We start from the raw sequence: 14,535 nt of genomic DNA, 5'->3' as shown, positions 1-14,535 counted from the left end.
AAAAACACTAGATGCATCCATTGCTCCTCTCGTCTTTGATTTCTGCTGTTGGAGGAACTGGAAGCAAAAACAAAGTACTGAAAAAACTGATAATCTCAAAATGCAATTAAAGTCTGACGATACTCAGAAAACAGGTTTACATAGAGTCTAATGATCTTTCAAGTCAATTAACTAAATTTGATCACAAAGTAAAATTCATTCTTGATGTGCAACCATTTCCTTGTCTGTTCTAGATGGTCAAGCCTCATCTTCTGTGGTTTTCTCTTGCAAACTCTCTGAAGGTTGCTTCTCTTTGGCCTTGGAGGCAGCAGCACTACAATTTCATGGGGAAAAAATAGATTAATTCAAAACTTATTACCAAAGGCGAAAAACATTAATCACTTTTATTAGAAAAAGATTACTAAGATTATCAATATTCTGCAATATGCACATTTTGGTGCAAATTTCAAAAATATTTCTCATTTATTTCAAGCATGTGTGCCTACCCGGCCCAAGAAAACATAAACACATACATGATAGCGTTATATGATGGGCACAATTGATGAAACGCACCGTATTGGGCCTAGCCTACGGCGTCTGCACTCGTAATCCAGCAAAGACGTATATCTCATCGTCATCGAGAAACCACAAACACCGTCTTCAATTCAGCGATTGCGTACTGGGTGCAGTTTGCCTGCAGAATACCGTGAATTTGGGCCCAATTTCGAGAAATGCAAGCCCTGGTTGATCCAAAACGCCCCAGACCTTTACCCGGATCTCGTTAAAGGTTCTATTTTGCACCCAAACCCTAATTTCTTGTGTTCAGTTTTAATCATCTCTTACATGTTTTCTTATCTCTTCACCCCCCACCACAAAAAAAAAGAAGAAGAAGAAGAGAAGAAGAAGAAACTCTGAAAACTCGACCTAGGCGGCGGCTAGGCGGTAGGCGGCCGCCTAGGCGGCTCCTAGGCGGTAGGCGGGAGAACAACTCTTATTTTCTTATGATTGCTCTGTTTTGTTTTCTTCACTTGCTATATTTAATAATTTAATTCTTGTTTTTATTTTGGGCAGAGGCTAATGCGAAAGAAGCTGATAAAGTAGCCAACCAGTTGCAGTCTACTGGTATATCTTCTGGTGGAGATGGAGCTGCTTCTTCTTCAGGTAATACTGTAAATATGTGTATAGATGTATGTAGCAGTGTATGTTTGTATTTCATTACCCTTACTCTCTCTCTCTCTCTCTCTCTCTCTCTCTCTCTCTCTCGGTTGGTGATGGCACTTCAGCACCTAAGCAAGAAGAAGCCAAGCATCTTCCAGGCGAGAAGATTAAGAAAAAGGTGAGACTTTTGAAATTATTTGTTTTTGAGGATCTTTAGACTTGGTATTGGCTTTTCTGTAGGAGAGGCAAGAAGTTACTATTGAAGAGGTTATACGAAATAAGGAGAGTATAGCCGTGCTATTTCTTTACAAAAATTGGAAAACCAAGTATAGCCGCGCGGCTATACTATATCTTTAAAAAATTATAAACCAGGTATAGCCGAGCGGCTATACTATTTCTATAAACAAATTGCAAAAACCGAGTATAGCCGTGCGTCTTGTGTATGCATATGTGAGTATTATTCTTAGATCATTCAATACCCTCATATGTTGGATTTTGGATAAGCATCTTTCCAGGCAATGCCACATTGTGAGTTCATATGTGGGACATTATTGCTTTGAATTGTAGGGGAATTTTGAAGAGGATGATGAGAAATTCCGATCAAGGCCAAGGGGTGGCCGTAAGAGGAAGTAACCCACTATAGAAATGCTCGTACCAATTTGGCCAGGAGTCTGAGTACCTCTCCTGGTTGCTCTCACAAGAAGTTGAAGATGAGAATTGAGCCATGCCCTTGAATATATAGTTTTGGATTGTTTTGATAATTAAGAATGACTTTGAAACTCATCCTTGTCAATAGAACTTTCAATTACTGTAAGTAGAAAAAAGAAATAGATTTAAATTTGTGTGGAGCATAACTACAGGTATAGTAATAAGCTATATGTTCTTTAGAGCATAACTATAGGTATAGTAATAAGCTAGTTTTATGTTCTTTAGATATATGCTGATAAGTTGATTAAAGAATGCACGAAGTTTGTTCTATCATTTCATCAATTTCTTTATTCTTGGTTTTCTTCCAGATTTACTGTTCCCTTGATTAAATCTTTTGTCTTGTTAAAACGATAGTTTAGAAATTTTTAAGTTTACACGATGGAGAAAATTTGCCAAATAAAACACGTATGTATTTTATTCGTATTTTTCCCGTTCCGTATTTTACTAACTATGAAAGAATTTGAGAGGCTAAGATTATTGCTTACTTGTTGGAAGAAAAATGCAAGATTGGCATCTAATTTGTCTTGATATTGGTTTTCTTGACTGCTCTGAGGTGAAGTATTTGGCATGACTGTATCATTATGAATGCTATAAAAGAAGAATATCAAAAAATAATACAAGCACTGGTATTGCAACTAGGAAAACATAAATTTAACAATTTCCCGGTGACCCGTATTTGGAATCTGTTTAAACTTTTGCAGAGGTTTAAGTATGTTCATTTTCAGGCTTTTCTTCCAGTGTTTGGTTGATAATTATGAGGCAAATTAGTTGTCACACATGGACCATTGATTTAGGATTTTTATATCAATCTTCGTATGAGTTTCCATTCAGTTTGGCTGTATTTGGCATGATATTGCAGTGAGATCCTCATATATATACATACACGCAAAGAAAGAAAGAAATAAGGTCCACAAAGCAATATAAATAGTAATTGGAACAGTCTTATTATTATTTTAAATTAAAATTATTACATATGCAAGACATAATTTGTCATTTATTTTTGTGGAGTGGACCAAGACATTCATGCCGCATGCAGCTAGGGAACAATTCCCAATCCCTTAATTAATATGATTATTCTTGGAGCTTGCCTGCAGAAAGAATACTGTGAATTCGGGCCCGATTTCGAGAAATGCAAGCCCTGGTTGATCCAAAACGCCCCAGACCTTTACCCGGATCTCGTTAAAGGTTCTATTTTGTACCCAAACCCTAATTTCTTGTGTTCAGTTTTAATCACCTCTTATTTTCTTATCTCTTACATGTTTTCTTATCTCTTCACCCCCCACCACAAAAAAAGAAGAAGAAGAAGATGAAGAAGATGAAGAAACTCTGAAAAATCAACCTAGGCGGCGCCTAGGCGGCTCCTAGGCGGTAGGCGGGGGAACACCTCTTATTTTCTTATGATTGCTCTATTTTGTTTCTTCACTTGCTATATTTAATAAATTTGTCATCTTTTTTGTTAATAATTTAATTCTTGTTTTTATTTTGGGCAGAGGCTAATGCGAAAGAAGCTGATAAAGTAGCCAACTAGTTGCAGTCTACTGGTATTGTTGGAATGTAATCCTGCAGCTGCTTTCTTACAGCCGAAACTACCAAGCTCTATTTCTATTCTTTTATGTTTATTTTATTTGTGATGTAATTAGAACCATTGGATCATAGTCCAGGTGGATTCTCTAGTTTAGATTTGGAATGACAAGTGTAAGCACCTCATAGGGTAACAGCTGTAATTCGGTTAGAGAAGAATCTCACTTCTTTCTCTCTACCGAGCACACTATGTAAGCTGATTGTTTGGGAAAATGCAATACAACAGTCCCTTCTCATTTCCTCTCCTCCTCTCTGCAAAATCTCCATCTGCAGAAAGGCTAAAAATATACAAACAACCTTGTTGATGCTCTTTTTGGGATAGGGTCAACTTAGGTAAAGACTTGGGTCTTCAGCAGTTTAGGTGGCTAGGACCTTCAGTATCTAGATACCCTGCAAAAGACAAAGTGGAAGAAACAGTCGTTAAGCTTCGGACACCGGTGTGGTGCCGGCCGAAGGCTCTCCGATGCTTAAGTCAGCTGTAAGTGGTAATTTTGACAGAGTAACAGTAAGAGTGAGAATTTAGTCCCCCCCTTTACCAGGGTATTGTTCCCTACTTATAAGGAAGTGAAAATGAGAGGTTTGTGTAGATTTCCGATGTGGGACTATGTCCAAGCGCTGTGGTGGCGACACGTGTCCTTGAGATTAGGTTCAGCAATTGGGACCTTCAGCAGTCGGGAGCCTTGGCAGGTGTCTGGCATCTTGGAAGAGTGTCTTCCTTCGGCAGGGGAGAAGGCAAGTCTGCCTTGGTGCTAGTTGTTTTAAGGCTGGACATGCTCGGTTAATTATGGTGTAAACAGTAGTCCCCCAAGTTCGCGGTCAAGAAGTAGCTTCTGGGTTGGGAACTTGTAAGTTTTTTGCATAATTATGACCGAGCATTCCTAGGTTAGTATGAGTCGTAGGGCATTCCCTAGTCCCCCAAGTTGGCAACCCAGAAGTTGCGTCAAGCTTCAAAAGTATGGCCTAGATGTTTTGGCTTATTCTTTTTTTTTTTTTTTTTTTTTTTTTTTTTTTTTTTTTTGTGGCTAGGTCAGCCAACAATCACCCCTCAAATTGCTTCTGCATGCTACCTACCGTTCGGCAGGCTTTTTTTTTTTTTTTTTTTTTTTTGTTTTTTTTTTTTTGAAGTTCAAACTGTGTAGGAGATTTGGGAGGGAAAATGAAAAAGGTGCTAGGGTACTCTCATGGCCCAAGGCTGGTACCTTTTGAGGATCTATAAATAAGAGTTTGGACTGGAGAAGGACTCACACTTGAGCTTTGAGGAAAAGGAAGTGAGGAGGAGAAAAGGTGGTTTACTCCGTGGTGGTTTAAACAAGGTTAGTTCCTTTTTTTTTTTTTTTTTTTTTTTTTGGGTTGGAGCCAAGTGACCCTTTCCTTCCAAATTGATTCTGCATGTCACCTACCGTTCGGTAGGTTCAATTTTTTTTTTTTTTTTTTTTGTTGGCTGGAGCCAAGGAGCCAAGTCCTCCTCAAGTTGATTCTGCATGACACCTTCGGCAGGTTCAAAAACTTTTTTTTTTTTTTTTTTTTTGAGGGTTAGGTCAGCCAAGTGCTAGGCAAGTGAGCACTTCCAAATTGGTTCTGCATGTCACCTACCGTTCGGCAGGTTCAATTTTTATTTTATTTTTTTTTTATTTTTTTTGTTTTTTTTTGTTTGTTTATGAATTCGAATTTGAATTTCAAAATGTGTAGGTACAAGAGATTTGGGAGGGAAGATGAAAGGGTGCTAGGGTTTTTCCGTGACCCAAGGCGTTGGTACCGTTGAGGATCTATAAATAGGAGCTTGGAGTGGAGAATGTCTCATACTTGAGGAAAATTTTGAGAAAGTGGGGAGGAGAAAAGGTGATTTCCGGCTAGAGACTTGGTGGTAGAGCATTGATCAGAAAGATTTCCGACTGGCTTTCCGTGGTGGTGCAAACAAGGTTAGACCTCCTTTGCCTTGAACTTTCAAATTGAATCGTCCTTTTTGTACGAACATGTTGAAGACTAGGATAAACACCTTGAGTATGAGTATGAACTTGATGAATCATCCTGAACATTGACATGAACTTGTTGAATGTATGCTTCGATCATTTTTGCATGTGCATTAGTTCCTTTTATTGTTTCTGCGAATTGTAGATGTCTGAGAGTTCTGATAGAGAAAGTCATGACCCCTTTGCCTTTGGCGGGGAAGATACCGAAAGTGAGAGTTCCCAGTCAGAGCCAAGCCTTTATGTTTGTTCAGAACGTGAGAGCTCCCAGACAGAGGGTGTTGTAGACGGCGCTATAGAGAGTAGGATGGTAGTATATGAGGGTGATAGGGTTGAGCCATCCGTTAGCTCTGGGTTGTCTTCATATAATAGGATGCAGAGAAATTACGAGGAGTTAGAGGCCGTATTTGACCGGGCCTTAGCCTGTGCTCATACAACCGAGGTGGGCTCGAGTAATCAGGCATCTCCATCTGGGTCTGTAGGCGTAGCTTTGGCTTCAGCGTCAGAGGGAGTGGATATACGGGTTGGTGTCCCATTGGCGAAGCGGAATTTTCTTACCGAAGTGAAGTTGGCCGAGCTTCGGGCGGATTATTGTGTTCCACCCTACGTAGGCTTGAGATTACCCAGTGCAGCTGATGTGGTTAGATATCCTTCAGATGGCTCGGTGTTGGTTTTTACAGGTATGTACCAGCATGGTTTCAGACTGCCGTTTCATCCTTGGGTCCAGATGATGTTGGCTAAGCTGGGGTATGCGCCGGGTCAATATAATCCTAACTTTTGGATTCTTCTTCACGGGTTTTATATTGCCTGGTGGTTGGTTGGGTTGGATGAGCCAACCTTTGAGCAGTTCATGTATTTATACTCAATTTCGAAGCAACAGGGAAGTTTTGGCTGGGTACAAGCTAATTGTCGAAAGGCGAAGGAGGGGGGTTATTTTATCAGTCATATGCCTACTACTCAGAAGACCTGGAGGAACAAGTGGTGTTTGGCTTATGGTGGCTGGGAGTGTCCGCCAGGGAAGGTCATTGCCAAACATATTCCTACCCACTTCCAGTCTATAGGTTCTTGGCCCCATCCCTTAAGACTGAGTGTTGTTTTGTTGTGTTTCTCTTGATTCTCCATTGTTGCTTGTGCAAGTGTAAATGGCTGAGTAGTGTGTAACATTTGCTGCAGGTTCGGTGAAGTGGGGGTCTATCTCCAAGGAGCAAGAAGACGAGGTTGAGAAGGTGAGGTCGCTGTTGTCAGAGACCGAGCGTGAGTGCCGAAACTTGGTCACCCAGAAGAATTTGCTTGAGTCCGGACTTCTGCAAGGAAGTAAGTATCTAGGTTACTTTGGTTGTTTGTCTTCTGATTCCTTTTTATAGGTACTTAGGTCATCTTAGTTTTTGATGTGCAGTGGCAGGTATTGTAAAGGGCAGTACGAAGGTTGTGGATATTGATGAGGCCGAGATGCAGAAGCGGCTGAGAGAGTCTCGGGCCAAGACAGCGGAGAAGGGGGGGAGCCAGCCGGCGACTGGGAAGCGGTCCAGGGGTGATGATGAGGGGCTAATTGCCGACGTGCTGGGGAGGAGGAAGGCATTGGAGGAAGCTCACCGGAGTGTGATGGGGACGGAGCCTAGGATGCCTTCTTATAACCTGCAGGCGCCACCGAAGTTGCCCTTCGGTATTGATGATGTGTTTGCTGAAGGGGTGGAGAAGGTGGACTTTTTCAAGATGCGTCGGCAGAAGAAAGAGGCGAGCCTAGCCATGCATCGTCAGGAGATACCTCTGGTGAACGTCTTCCTGGAGGGCGTGAAGAGTGACCCTGAGGCTTTGGCCAAGACGCAAGCTTCTAACTTTGCAGATCGGGCCCAGAAGACGATTCTCACGTCTGCTTATGTGAGTGAGCTGTTTATGAATTTGTGCTTATCTTTCTAGTTTTTTTTTTTTTTTTGACTAATGATGCTTTGTGTTGTAGGCCTTTGGCGAGATGTATGTTAACATGGCTAAGGCAGATAAGGAGATTCAGAGGTTGAAAAAGCGTGATGAGCTGGCCAAGAGCAAGATGGCGGAGGCACAGGAGGCTATCCGAGAAAGGAATACCCTCCTGTTGCAGAAGGCGGAGTTGGCCAAAGAGGTGGAAGAGCTGAAGCGGTCGAAGGCTGAAGAGGTAGCTGCTGCCCGAGCCGAAGCGACCGAGGAGTTCTGGTCGTCCGAGGAGCTGAGGAGCTACATCATGGACCGGTTGGTGGATGAGCAGCTTCGCTGGGAGAAGAGATTGGCGAGGTTCAACCCTTCGGTTGAGATCAAATTTGATACCAGTGGCCAGTCTCCAACATCTAGTCCTACTGCTGATGACACTACCGCTGTGCCGGAGTCGGAGCTAGGCCCTGCGGATGCCGCTTCTGCCTAGACTTGAAGGCGTCGTCTTCCTTTCGTTTGTATTTGCTATGTATGAACAATTTGCCTTGCTTGGGGCACGTGTATGTTGATTTGCTATGATATTACTTGTTGTCTTTTGATATCGGTTGTACTTAGCAAAAATGGTAATCATGTGATTGGTAAGAATTAGCCAAGGTCAGGCATTATATTAGATAAATATCGTAAGGCAAAAGGTACAAGAGATAAATATCAGTAAAACATGTTGTCCTAGGGTCGAGGTGTGTTTACTTATAGTAGTACTTGAGGTGGTCAGCATTCCAAGGATGAGGCAAGGTCTTGCCCTTGGGATCGCGAAGCTGATAAGTGCCGGGTCGGCAAACTTTTGTAATCTCATAAGGGCCTTCCCACGTGGGGCCCAGGGTACCTTCAGTAGGGTTCTTGGTAGCCAAGGAAACCTTGCGTATGACCCAATCCCCTGCCTTGAATGCACGGGGTTTGACCCGGGAGTCGTAGTACTTGGCGATGCGTTGTTTGTATGCGACGTTGCGCATGTTGGATTGGTCACGAAGCTCATCAATGAAGTCGAGGTTTAGTGCTAACTGCTTGTCATTGGTTTCGGCATCATAAGTGGAGGTTCGGTATGTGGGCTGGCCAATTTCCACTGGGGCCACGGCTTCGGTACCAAAGGACAGAGAGAAAGGTGTTTCTCCTGTGGAGGTACGGAAGGTGGTGCGGTAGGACCAGAGGACCTCTGGGAGTAACTCTGGCCAGGACCCTTTGGCTTTGTCAAGCTTGGTCTTCAGGGTTTTCTTGATGATTTTGTTCACAGCTTCGACCTGGCCATTGGACTGAGGATGGGCTGGGGAAGCGAAGCAAAGACGTATCTTGAGGTTGGAACAAAATTGCTTGAACTTTGCGTTGTCAAATTGCCGGCCATTGTCTGTGACGATGGTGTGGGGGATGCCGAAGCGACATACGATGTTCTGCCAAACGAACGTTTCGATGCGAGCTGCAGTTATGGTAGCTAAGGCTTCAGCTTCAACCCACTTGGTGAAGTAATCTACGGCAACAACTGCGTGCTTGACCTGGCCCTTGTCCTCAGGCATAGGTCCAATGAGGTCAAGTCCCCATTGGGCAAATGGCCAGGGACTGACCATGGGGGTTAATGGCTCAGCTGCGAGCTGTGGTATGTTGGCAAATCGCTGGCATTTGTCGCACTTCTGGGTGAAGGCCTGGGCATCAGTGTGAACTGAAGGCCAGAAGTATCCTTGCCGAATGGCCTTGTGTGCTAGTGAACGAGCGCCTGAATGATTGCCGCAGATGCCCTCATGGATCTCCCGAAGGACGTAGTTGCCTTCCTCTGGGGTAAGACATCGAAGGTAAGGAAGACTGAAACCACGCTTATATAGAGAGCCATTGATGATCAGGTATCGAGCAGAGCGATAACGAACACGTCGTGCTTCAGCGGGATCAGTAGGTAGTGTCTGGTTTTGCAAGAATTGAAGGATGGGGTCCATCCAAGTAGGGCTGTGATCAATGGTACAGATGAGTGGGGTTAGTGTGCTAGGGCGGTCCAGGAACTCGATGTGAATGTTTCGGCCGCTGCCCTGGTCTAAGGCCGAGGCTAGCCTAGCCAAAGCATCAGCATGGCTGTTCTCCGATCGTGGTACCTGGCTGATGAGATAAGCGTCAAAAGTAGTCAACATGTGGCGACTATGTTGAAGGTATGCAGTCATAGAGATGTCTTTGGCAGTGAAGTCCTGGTTGACTTGGTGAACAACGAGCTTGGAGTCACTGAATATTTGGATTTGTTTAGCGCCCATCTCCTTGGCTAGCCGAAGGCCAGCTAGGAGTGCTTCATACTCGGCCGCGTTGTTGGAAGCGTGGAATTGAAAGCGGAGGGCATACTCAAGGACAACCTTATCTGGGGAGATGAGAACAAGGCCAGCTCCACAACCATGGGCATTGGAGGAGCCATCCACGTACAATGTCCACGAGGGCTGAGTAAGGTCGAGGGTGCCATGGCTGGCGACGTGAACCAGATTCGATGGAGGAGTGGGCCCTGCAGGTATGACCTGGGGGGTGACCAATGCCCGGGGTTCTGTGAGCTCAGAGATGAAGTCGGCGACCGCCTGACCCTTGGTAGCTGGGCGAGGCTTGTAGTGGATATCGAATTCGCCAAGCTCGATGGCCCACTTGACTAGCCTACCGGAAGTCTCTGGTTTCTGCAGTACTTGTCTGAGTGGTTGGTTGGTTAGGACATGAATGGTATGTGCCTGGAAATAAGGTCTCAGGCGTCTGGCGGATACTACTAAGGAAAACGCCAGCTTCTCGATGTCTGGGTACCGAACCTCAGCATCCTGTAATGCCTTGCTAACGTAATGCACTGGATGCTCAGTACCTTCATGTGGTCTGATGAGTACAGAGCTAACCGCTGTAGCTGAGATGGATAGGTAAATCGTGAGGATGTCTCCGGGTTCAGGGGTTGATAACAAAGGGGCCCGACTCATGTATTCCTTGAGCTCGTTGAAAGCTTTGTCACACTCTGGGGTCCAGGTGATGTGACGCTTAGTGCCCTTAAGAGCTTTGAAGAAGGGGGCGCATCGATCAGTAGCCTTGGAGATAAACCTGGTGAGTGCTGCGACGCGCCCGGTAAGGCTCTGGATGTCTTTGACTGTCGTCGGTACCTTCATGTCCAAGATAGCTTGGATCTTCTCTGGATTGGCCTCAATGCCCCGCTGGCTGATCATGAAGCCAAGGAATTTGCCCGAAGCCACGCCAAAGGCGCATTTGGTGGGATTGAGTCTCATCCTATATTGCTTCAGGATGGCAAACATGGCAGATAGGTTAGGGATATGCTGATCAGCGGTACGGCTCTTGACTAGCATATCATCGACATAGACCTCCATGGTGTTGCCGATCAATGGGGCGAAGAGGCTGTTCACTAGGCGCTGATAAGTGGCACCAGCGTTCTTGAGGCCGAATGGCATTACCTTATAACAATAGAGGCCGCGATCTGTAATGAAGGAGGTGTGGGCCTGGTCGTCAGGGTGCATGAAGATTTGGTTGTACCCGGAGTAGGCGTCCATGAAGCTAAGAAGGGCATGGCCTGCTGTGGCGTCCACGAGTTGGTCAATCCTAGGTAGAGGGAAGCTATCCTTCGGACATGCCCGATTGAGGTTGGTGTAGTCTACACACATGCGCCAGCCTTTCTTTGGCTTCCTAACCATGACCACGTTAGCTAGCCAAGTGGGGTAGTCTACTTCTTTGATAAAGCCGATGCTGCTCAACTTGTCCACCTCCGCCTTCATGGCCTCGTATCTCTCTGGGTTGTAGGCCCGACGCTTCTGCCGAACGGGTCGGACTGCGGGATTAATGCTCAGCCGATGGGATATAACGTCTGGTGATATGCCAGGCATGTCATTGTAAGACCAGGCGAAGACCTCAGAGTTGAGGCGGAGGAAGGCGACAAGGTCAGAGCGAAGCTCTGGTGAGAGGGAGGTGCCGATTCGAACTTGCCGGTCTGGGATGTTGTCATGGAGAGTAACCAGCTCAAGGTCTTCCACAGGTTCGGCCAGCTGGGTGACAGATTCCTCCCTGGGGTCTTCAGGTCGTTCAGTGCCAGCTCGAGGAGGGGCTGGGGCCTTGGTTACTGCTAGGGCCTCACCCCTATGTTGGTGGTTGGTGGACTTCACTGCTGAGGCATAGCAGCTTCGGGCGCCAAGTTGGTCGCCGCGCACCATGCCTGTGCCATGGGGGGTGGGGAACTTTAGTAGTAACATATGAGTGGAGACGAATACCTTCATTTTTGCTAAGGCTGGGCGTCCAAGGATGACGTTGTATGCCGTGGGGCAGTTGACGATGAGGAAGGGAGTGGTGATCGTTGCTCGCTGGGGTGCTGAACCAATGGAGATAGGGAGGTGGATGCTCCCAATAGGCTGGACAACATCGCCAGAGAAGCTCACCAGAGGTGTGATGCTACGGTCCAGCAAGTGAGTAGGGACTTGGAGTTCGTTGAAAGCTTCAGCAAACATCACACTGACCGAGCTGCCAGTGTCCACCAGGATACGCCCAACATCGAAGTTAGAGATGTCCGCCCGGATGATGAGTGGGTCGTCATGAGGGAAAATGACACCACGCTCCTCTTCCTCGCTAAAGGTAATGGGGGCCCAGCCTAATTTATGGGTCTTCGGCAAGCGTCCCTGCTCGGTGCTGAAGACCTGGTGCGCATAGGTGGAGCGGAAATAATGTTTGATGGAGTTATTGGAGGTTCCAGCCAATGTAGGGCCACCACTAATGGTAGAGATCATGTTGATCTGTCGTTGGTGTGGGTTAGGTGGGGCTGGGTGGTTGTGCACGTACTTGTCTAGCTTCCCTTCCCGGATGAGGCCTTCAATGATGTTGCGCAATGTGATACAAGATTCGGTATCATGGCCAGTGAACTGGTGGAATCGGCAGAAGACGCCTGTGTTCGGCATAGGCTTGTTGGGCAGTCTCCGAGGGGGAGGTTTGGGTATAATGGGGGCTTCCTGGACCAGAACATTCTCATAAGTAGTGTTCAACGTGGTGAATACCTCGAACCTGGGCTTCGGCTCAAAAGGGAGTGGGGCACGACCACTTGGCCTGGGAGGGTGGCCTCCGCGGGGCTGATGGCGGTTGTCGTGTCTGCTACGCTTCTCGTTGTTGAAGGTATGCTGGTGGCTGTCTTTCCTCTTAGGGTACTGGGTACCCTGGTGGTCAGGAACGGGAGCTGAATGGTGAGGTTTGGCCGGGGTGGGTGCTGAAGCAGATGGGGAATTACCGAAGGTGCTCCTCGACTGGTTGGCTGGGCCACGTTTGGTGTTAAAGTACTCGGCCTTGGCGTGAATAGCTGCTTGCTTCATCAGCTCCGCATATGTGTTCCATGGGTTGCTGTGGACTAGGTAGCGGAAGTTGGATTCTCTAAGGCCACTTTTGAAAGCGCCGAATGCAGCTCGATCGTCGGTGTCTGGGCAACGAGAGTACTCGTGGCTGAAGCGGGCAGCATACTCCCGAAGGGGTTCGTCCTCACCCTGCCGAAGCATGTACAGATCGTCAGCGGAGTAGAGGCGATCGGTCTGGATCATGAAATGGTCCAGGAAGGTCTGCTTCAGACTGTCGAAGGAGTTGATAGTGCGGGGGTTCAGCCGGTAAAACCAATTCAGAGCTGCGCCACTGAGGGTGGAAGGGAAAAGGAGACACATGCCCTCATCACTAAGGCCCTTGCATCCGAGGGCGGACTGGAAGGAATGGATATGGGTAAGGGGGTCCTCTGTGCCTGCGTAAGAGGCAATACGAAGTGGCTGAATGTCCTTCTCTTGATGATAATTGAGGATGCGTTCGGTAAAGGGCCCAGGGCGAGGTTTAGCCCAGAGAGGCTGGTGGCTGCGGTGTTGCTCACTCTCCAGGCGCCGGACCTTCTCAAAGAGAAGGCGCATGGCTGGGTCAGCATGCGGAAGAGCATTGGGTGCCGAAGACCTGAAGTGTTGGGTGGGTTGGGGAGGGTAATCCTCCCATTGTTCGAAGTCTTCGGAATGGTAGGTCTCCCAGTCTTCGGGGTTGCGAGGTTCCCAGTCGTCCGAGTCCCCCACTCCTTCTTGGGTAAGTACGCGGGTTGGCTTTGGTAGGGGACCGAGGTGCGTCACCCTTGGGTCACTGAGGTCGACATTGATGGGGATAGGCTTCTTCCGCTTCTCTGAGATACGGTCCCGGCAATCTTTGTAGATTTTGGTTGGGCTATGGGGCCGATCTCTTGGTGGGGAGATGTGGAGGGGTCGCGACTTGGTCATCTCCGGATGAAGATGGCCTTTGCCTTTGTCAGGCCTCGACTGGATGGGGGCGCTATGACGGGAGATGGCATGTTGGTTCGGCAGGGTGTGCTCGACATCCTGGGTGAGGTCTTGCTGGATAAATCGATGGCGAGTGTTCTCCACATTGCGCTTTAGGGCTCGGCAATCGTGCTCCAGCTCAACATTCTTAGTGCGAAGATGTTCGTAGTTTTCTGACATCTTGACTACACTAGCGCGGAGGCGTTCCACCTCTGCCTGGAGATCCCCCTCTGCCGAAGGTTTCTTTCGGGAGGAATCCCCACGGGGTGTGGGGCGCTGGGTAGCATGGCTAGCCTCGCTCACCATAGTGGAGTGTGGGGTGTGGAAGAGGCGACGGGGCCTGATAGGGGAAGGAGCCAGCTGGGCTGGTAGAGGGAGTTGGGATTCAGAAGTCGGTTCCCACAGACGGCGCCAAACTGTTGATGCTCTTTTTGGGATAGGGTCAACTTAGGTAAAGACTTGGGTCTTCAGCAGTTTAGGTGGCTAGGACCTTCAGTATCTAGATACCCTGCAAAAGACAAAGTGGAAGAAACAGTCGTTAAGCTTCGGACACCGGTGTGGTGCCGGCCGAAGGCTCTCCGATGCTTAAGTCAGCTGTAAGTGGTAATTTTGACAGAGTAACAGTAAGAGTGAGAATTTAGTCCCCCCCTTTACCAGGGTATTGTTCCCTACTTATAAGGAAGTGAAAATGAGAGGTTTGTGTAGATTTCCGATGTGGGACTATGTCCAAGCGCTGTGGTGGCGACACGTGTCCTTGAGATTAGGTTCAGCAATTGGGACCTTCAGCAGTCGGGAGCCTTGGCAGGTGTCTGGCATCTTGGAAGAGTGTCTTCCTTCGGCAGGGGAGAAGGCAAGTCTGCCTTGGTGCTAGTTGTTTTAAGGCTGGACATGCTCGGTTAATTATGGTGTAAACAAACCTAAAATACTAACATGGC

General features: G+C 47.1%; 3 protein-coding genes across 4 annotated transcripts; 2 read left to right on the top strand and 1 right to left on the bottom strand.

Moving 5' to 3' along the window:
- Positions 1 to 528: 528 nt before the first annotated feature.
- On the top strand, positions 529 to 1,770 carry LOC148291086 (uncharacterized). The gene is made up of 6 exons (XM_088245337.1): positions 529 to 584; positions 669 to 766; positions 1,051 to 1,143; positions 1,251 to 1,315; positions 1,378 to 1,431; positions 1,705 to 1,770. The coding sequence occupies exons 1-6, from the start codon at positions 529 to 531 to the stop codon at positions 1,768 to 1,770; spliced, it is 432 nt and encodes a 143-aa protein (XP_088101463.1).
- Positions 1,771 to 5,119: 3,349 nt separating this feature from the next.
- On the top strand, positions 5,120 to 7,896 carry LOC148291085 (uncharacterized). 2 transcript variants are annotated; one of them, XM_088245252.1, is made up of 4 exons: positions 5,120 to 5,345; positions 6,567 to 6,707; positions 6,790 to 7,271; positions 7,351 to 7,896. In XM_088245252.1, coding segments are annotated over exons 2-4 (918 nt in total). In that variant the 5' UTR covers positions 5,120 to 5,345; positions 6,567 to 6,706; the 3' UTR covers positions 7,786 to 7,896. The 2 variants fall into 2 exon arrangements, with proteins under 2 accessions (XP_088101378.1, XP_088101379.1); XM_088245253.1 differs by having other exon boundaries at positions 6,776 to 7,271.
- A 142-nt stretch (positions 7,897 to 8,038) lies between these two features.
- On the bottom strand, positions 8,039 to 13,906 carry LOC148291084 (uncharacterized). The gene has a single exon (XM_088245336.1). The coding sequence runs from the start codon at positions 13,904 to 13,906 to the stop codon at positions 8,039 to 8,041; it is 5,868 nt and encodes a 1,955-aa protein (XP_088101462.1).
- Positions 13,907 to 14,535: the final 629 nt, after the last annotated feature.

The sequence above is a fragment of the Prunus avium genome, chromosome 8 (genome assembly GCF_965620075.1).
Source record: "Prunus avium chromosome 8, drPruAviu1.hap1.1, whole genome shotgun sequence".
Taxonomy (NCBI): Eukaryota; Viridiplantae; Streptophyta; class Magnoliopsida; order Rosales; family Rosaceae; genus Prunus; species Prunus avium.
Note: the sequence above shows the minus strand (reverse complement) of the source record. Positions and strands in the feature narration are given on the sequence as shown.

Bases quoted from the DNA above. Each gene is read 5' to 3' on its own strand.
- LOC148291086 (XM_088245337.1), top strand. From the start codon at position 529: ATGGGCACAATTGATGAAACGCACCGTATTGGGCCTAGCCTACGGCGT. The intron at 585-668 runs GTAATCCAGCAA...TACTGGGTGCAG, and splicing joins AGCCTACGGCGTCTGCACTC to TTTGCCTGCAGAATACCGTG. The intron at 1,316-1,377 runs GTGAGACTTTTG...GCTTTTCTGTAG, and splicing joins GCGAGAAGATTAAGAAAAAG to GAGAGGCAAGAAGTTACTAT.
- LOC148291085 (XM_088245252.1), top strand. The intron at 7,272-7,350 runs GTGAGTGAGCTG...TTTGTGTTGTAG, and splicing joins CGATTCTCACGTCTGCTTAT to GCCTTTGGCGAGATGTATGT.
- LOC148291084 (XM_088245336.1), bottom strand. From the start codon at position 13,906: ATGGTGAGCGAGGCTAGCCATGCTACCCAGCGCCCCACACCCCGTGGG.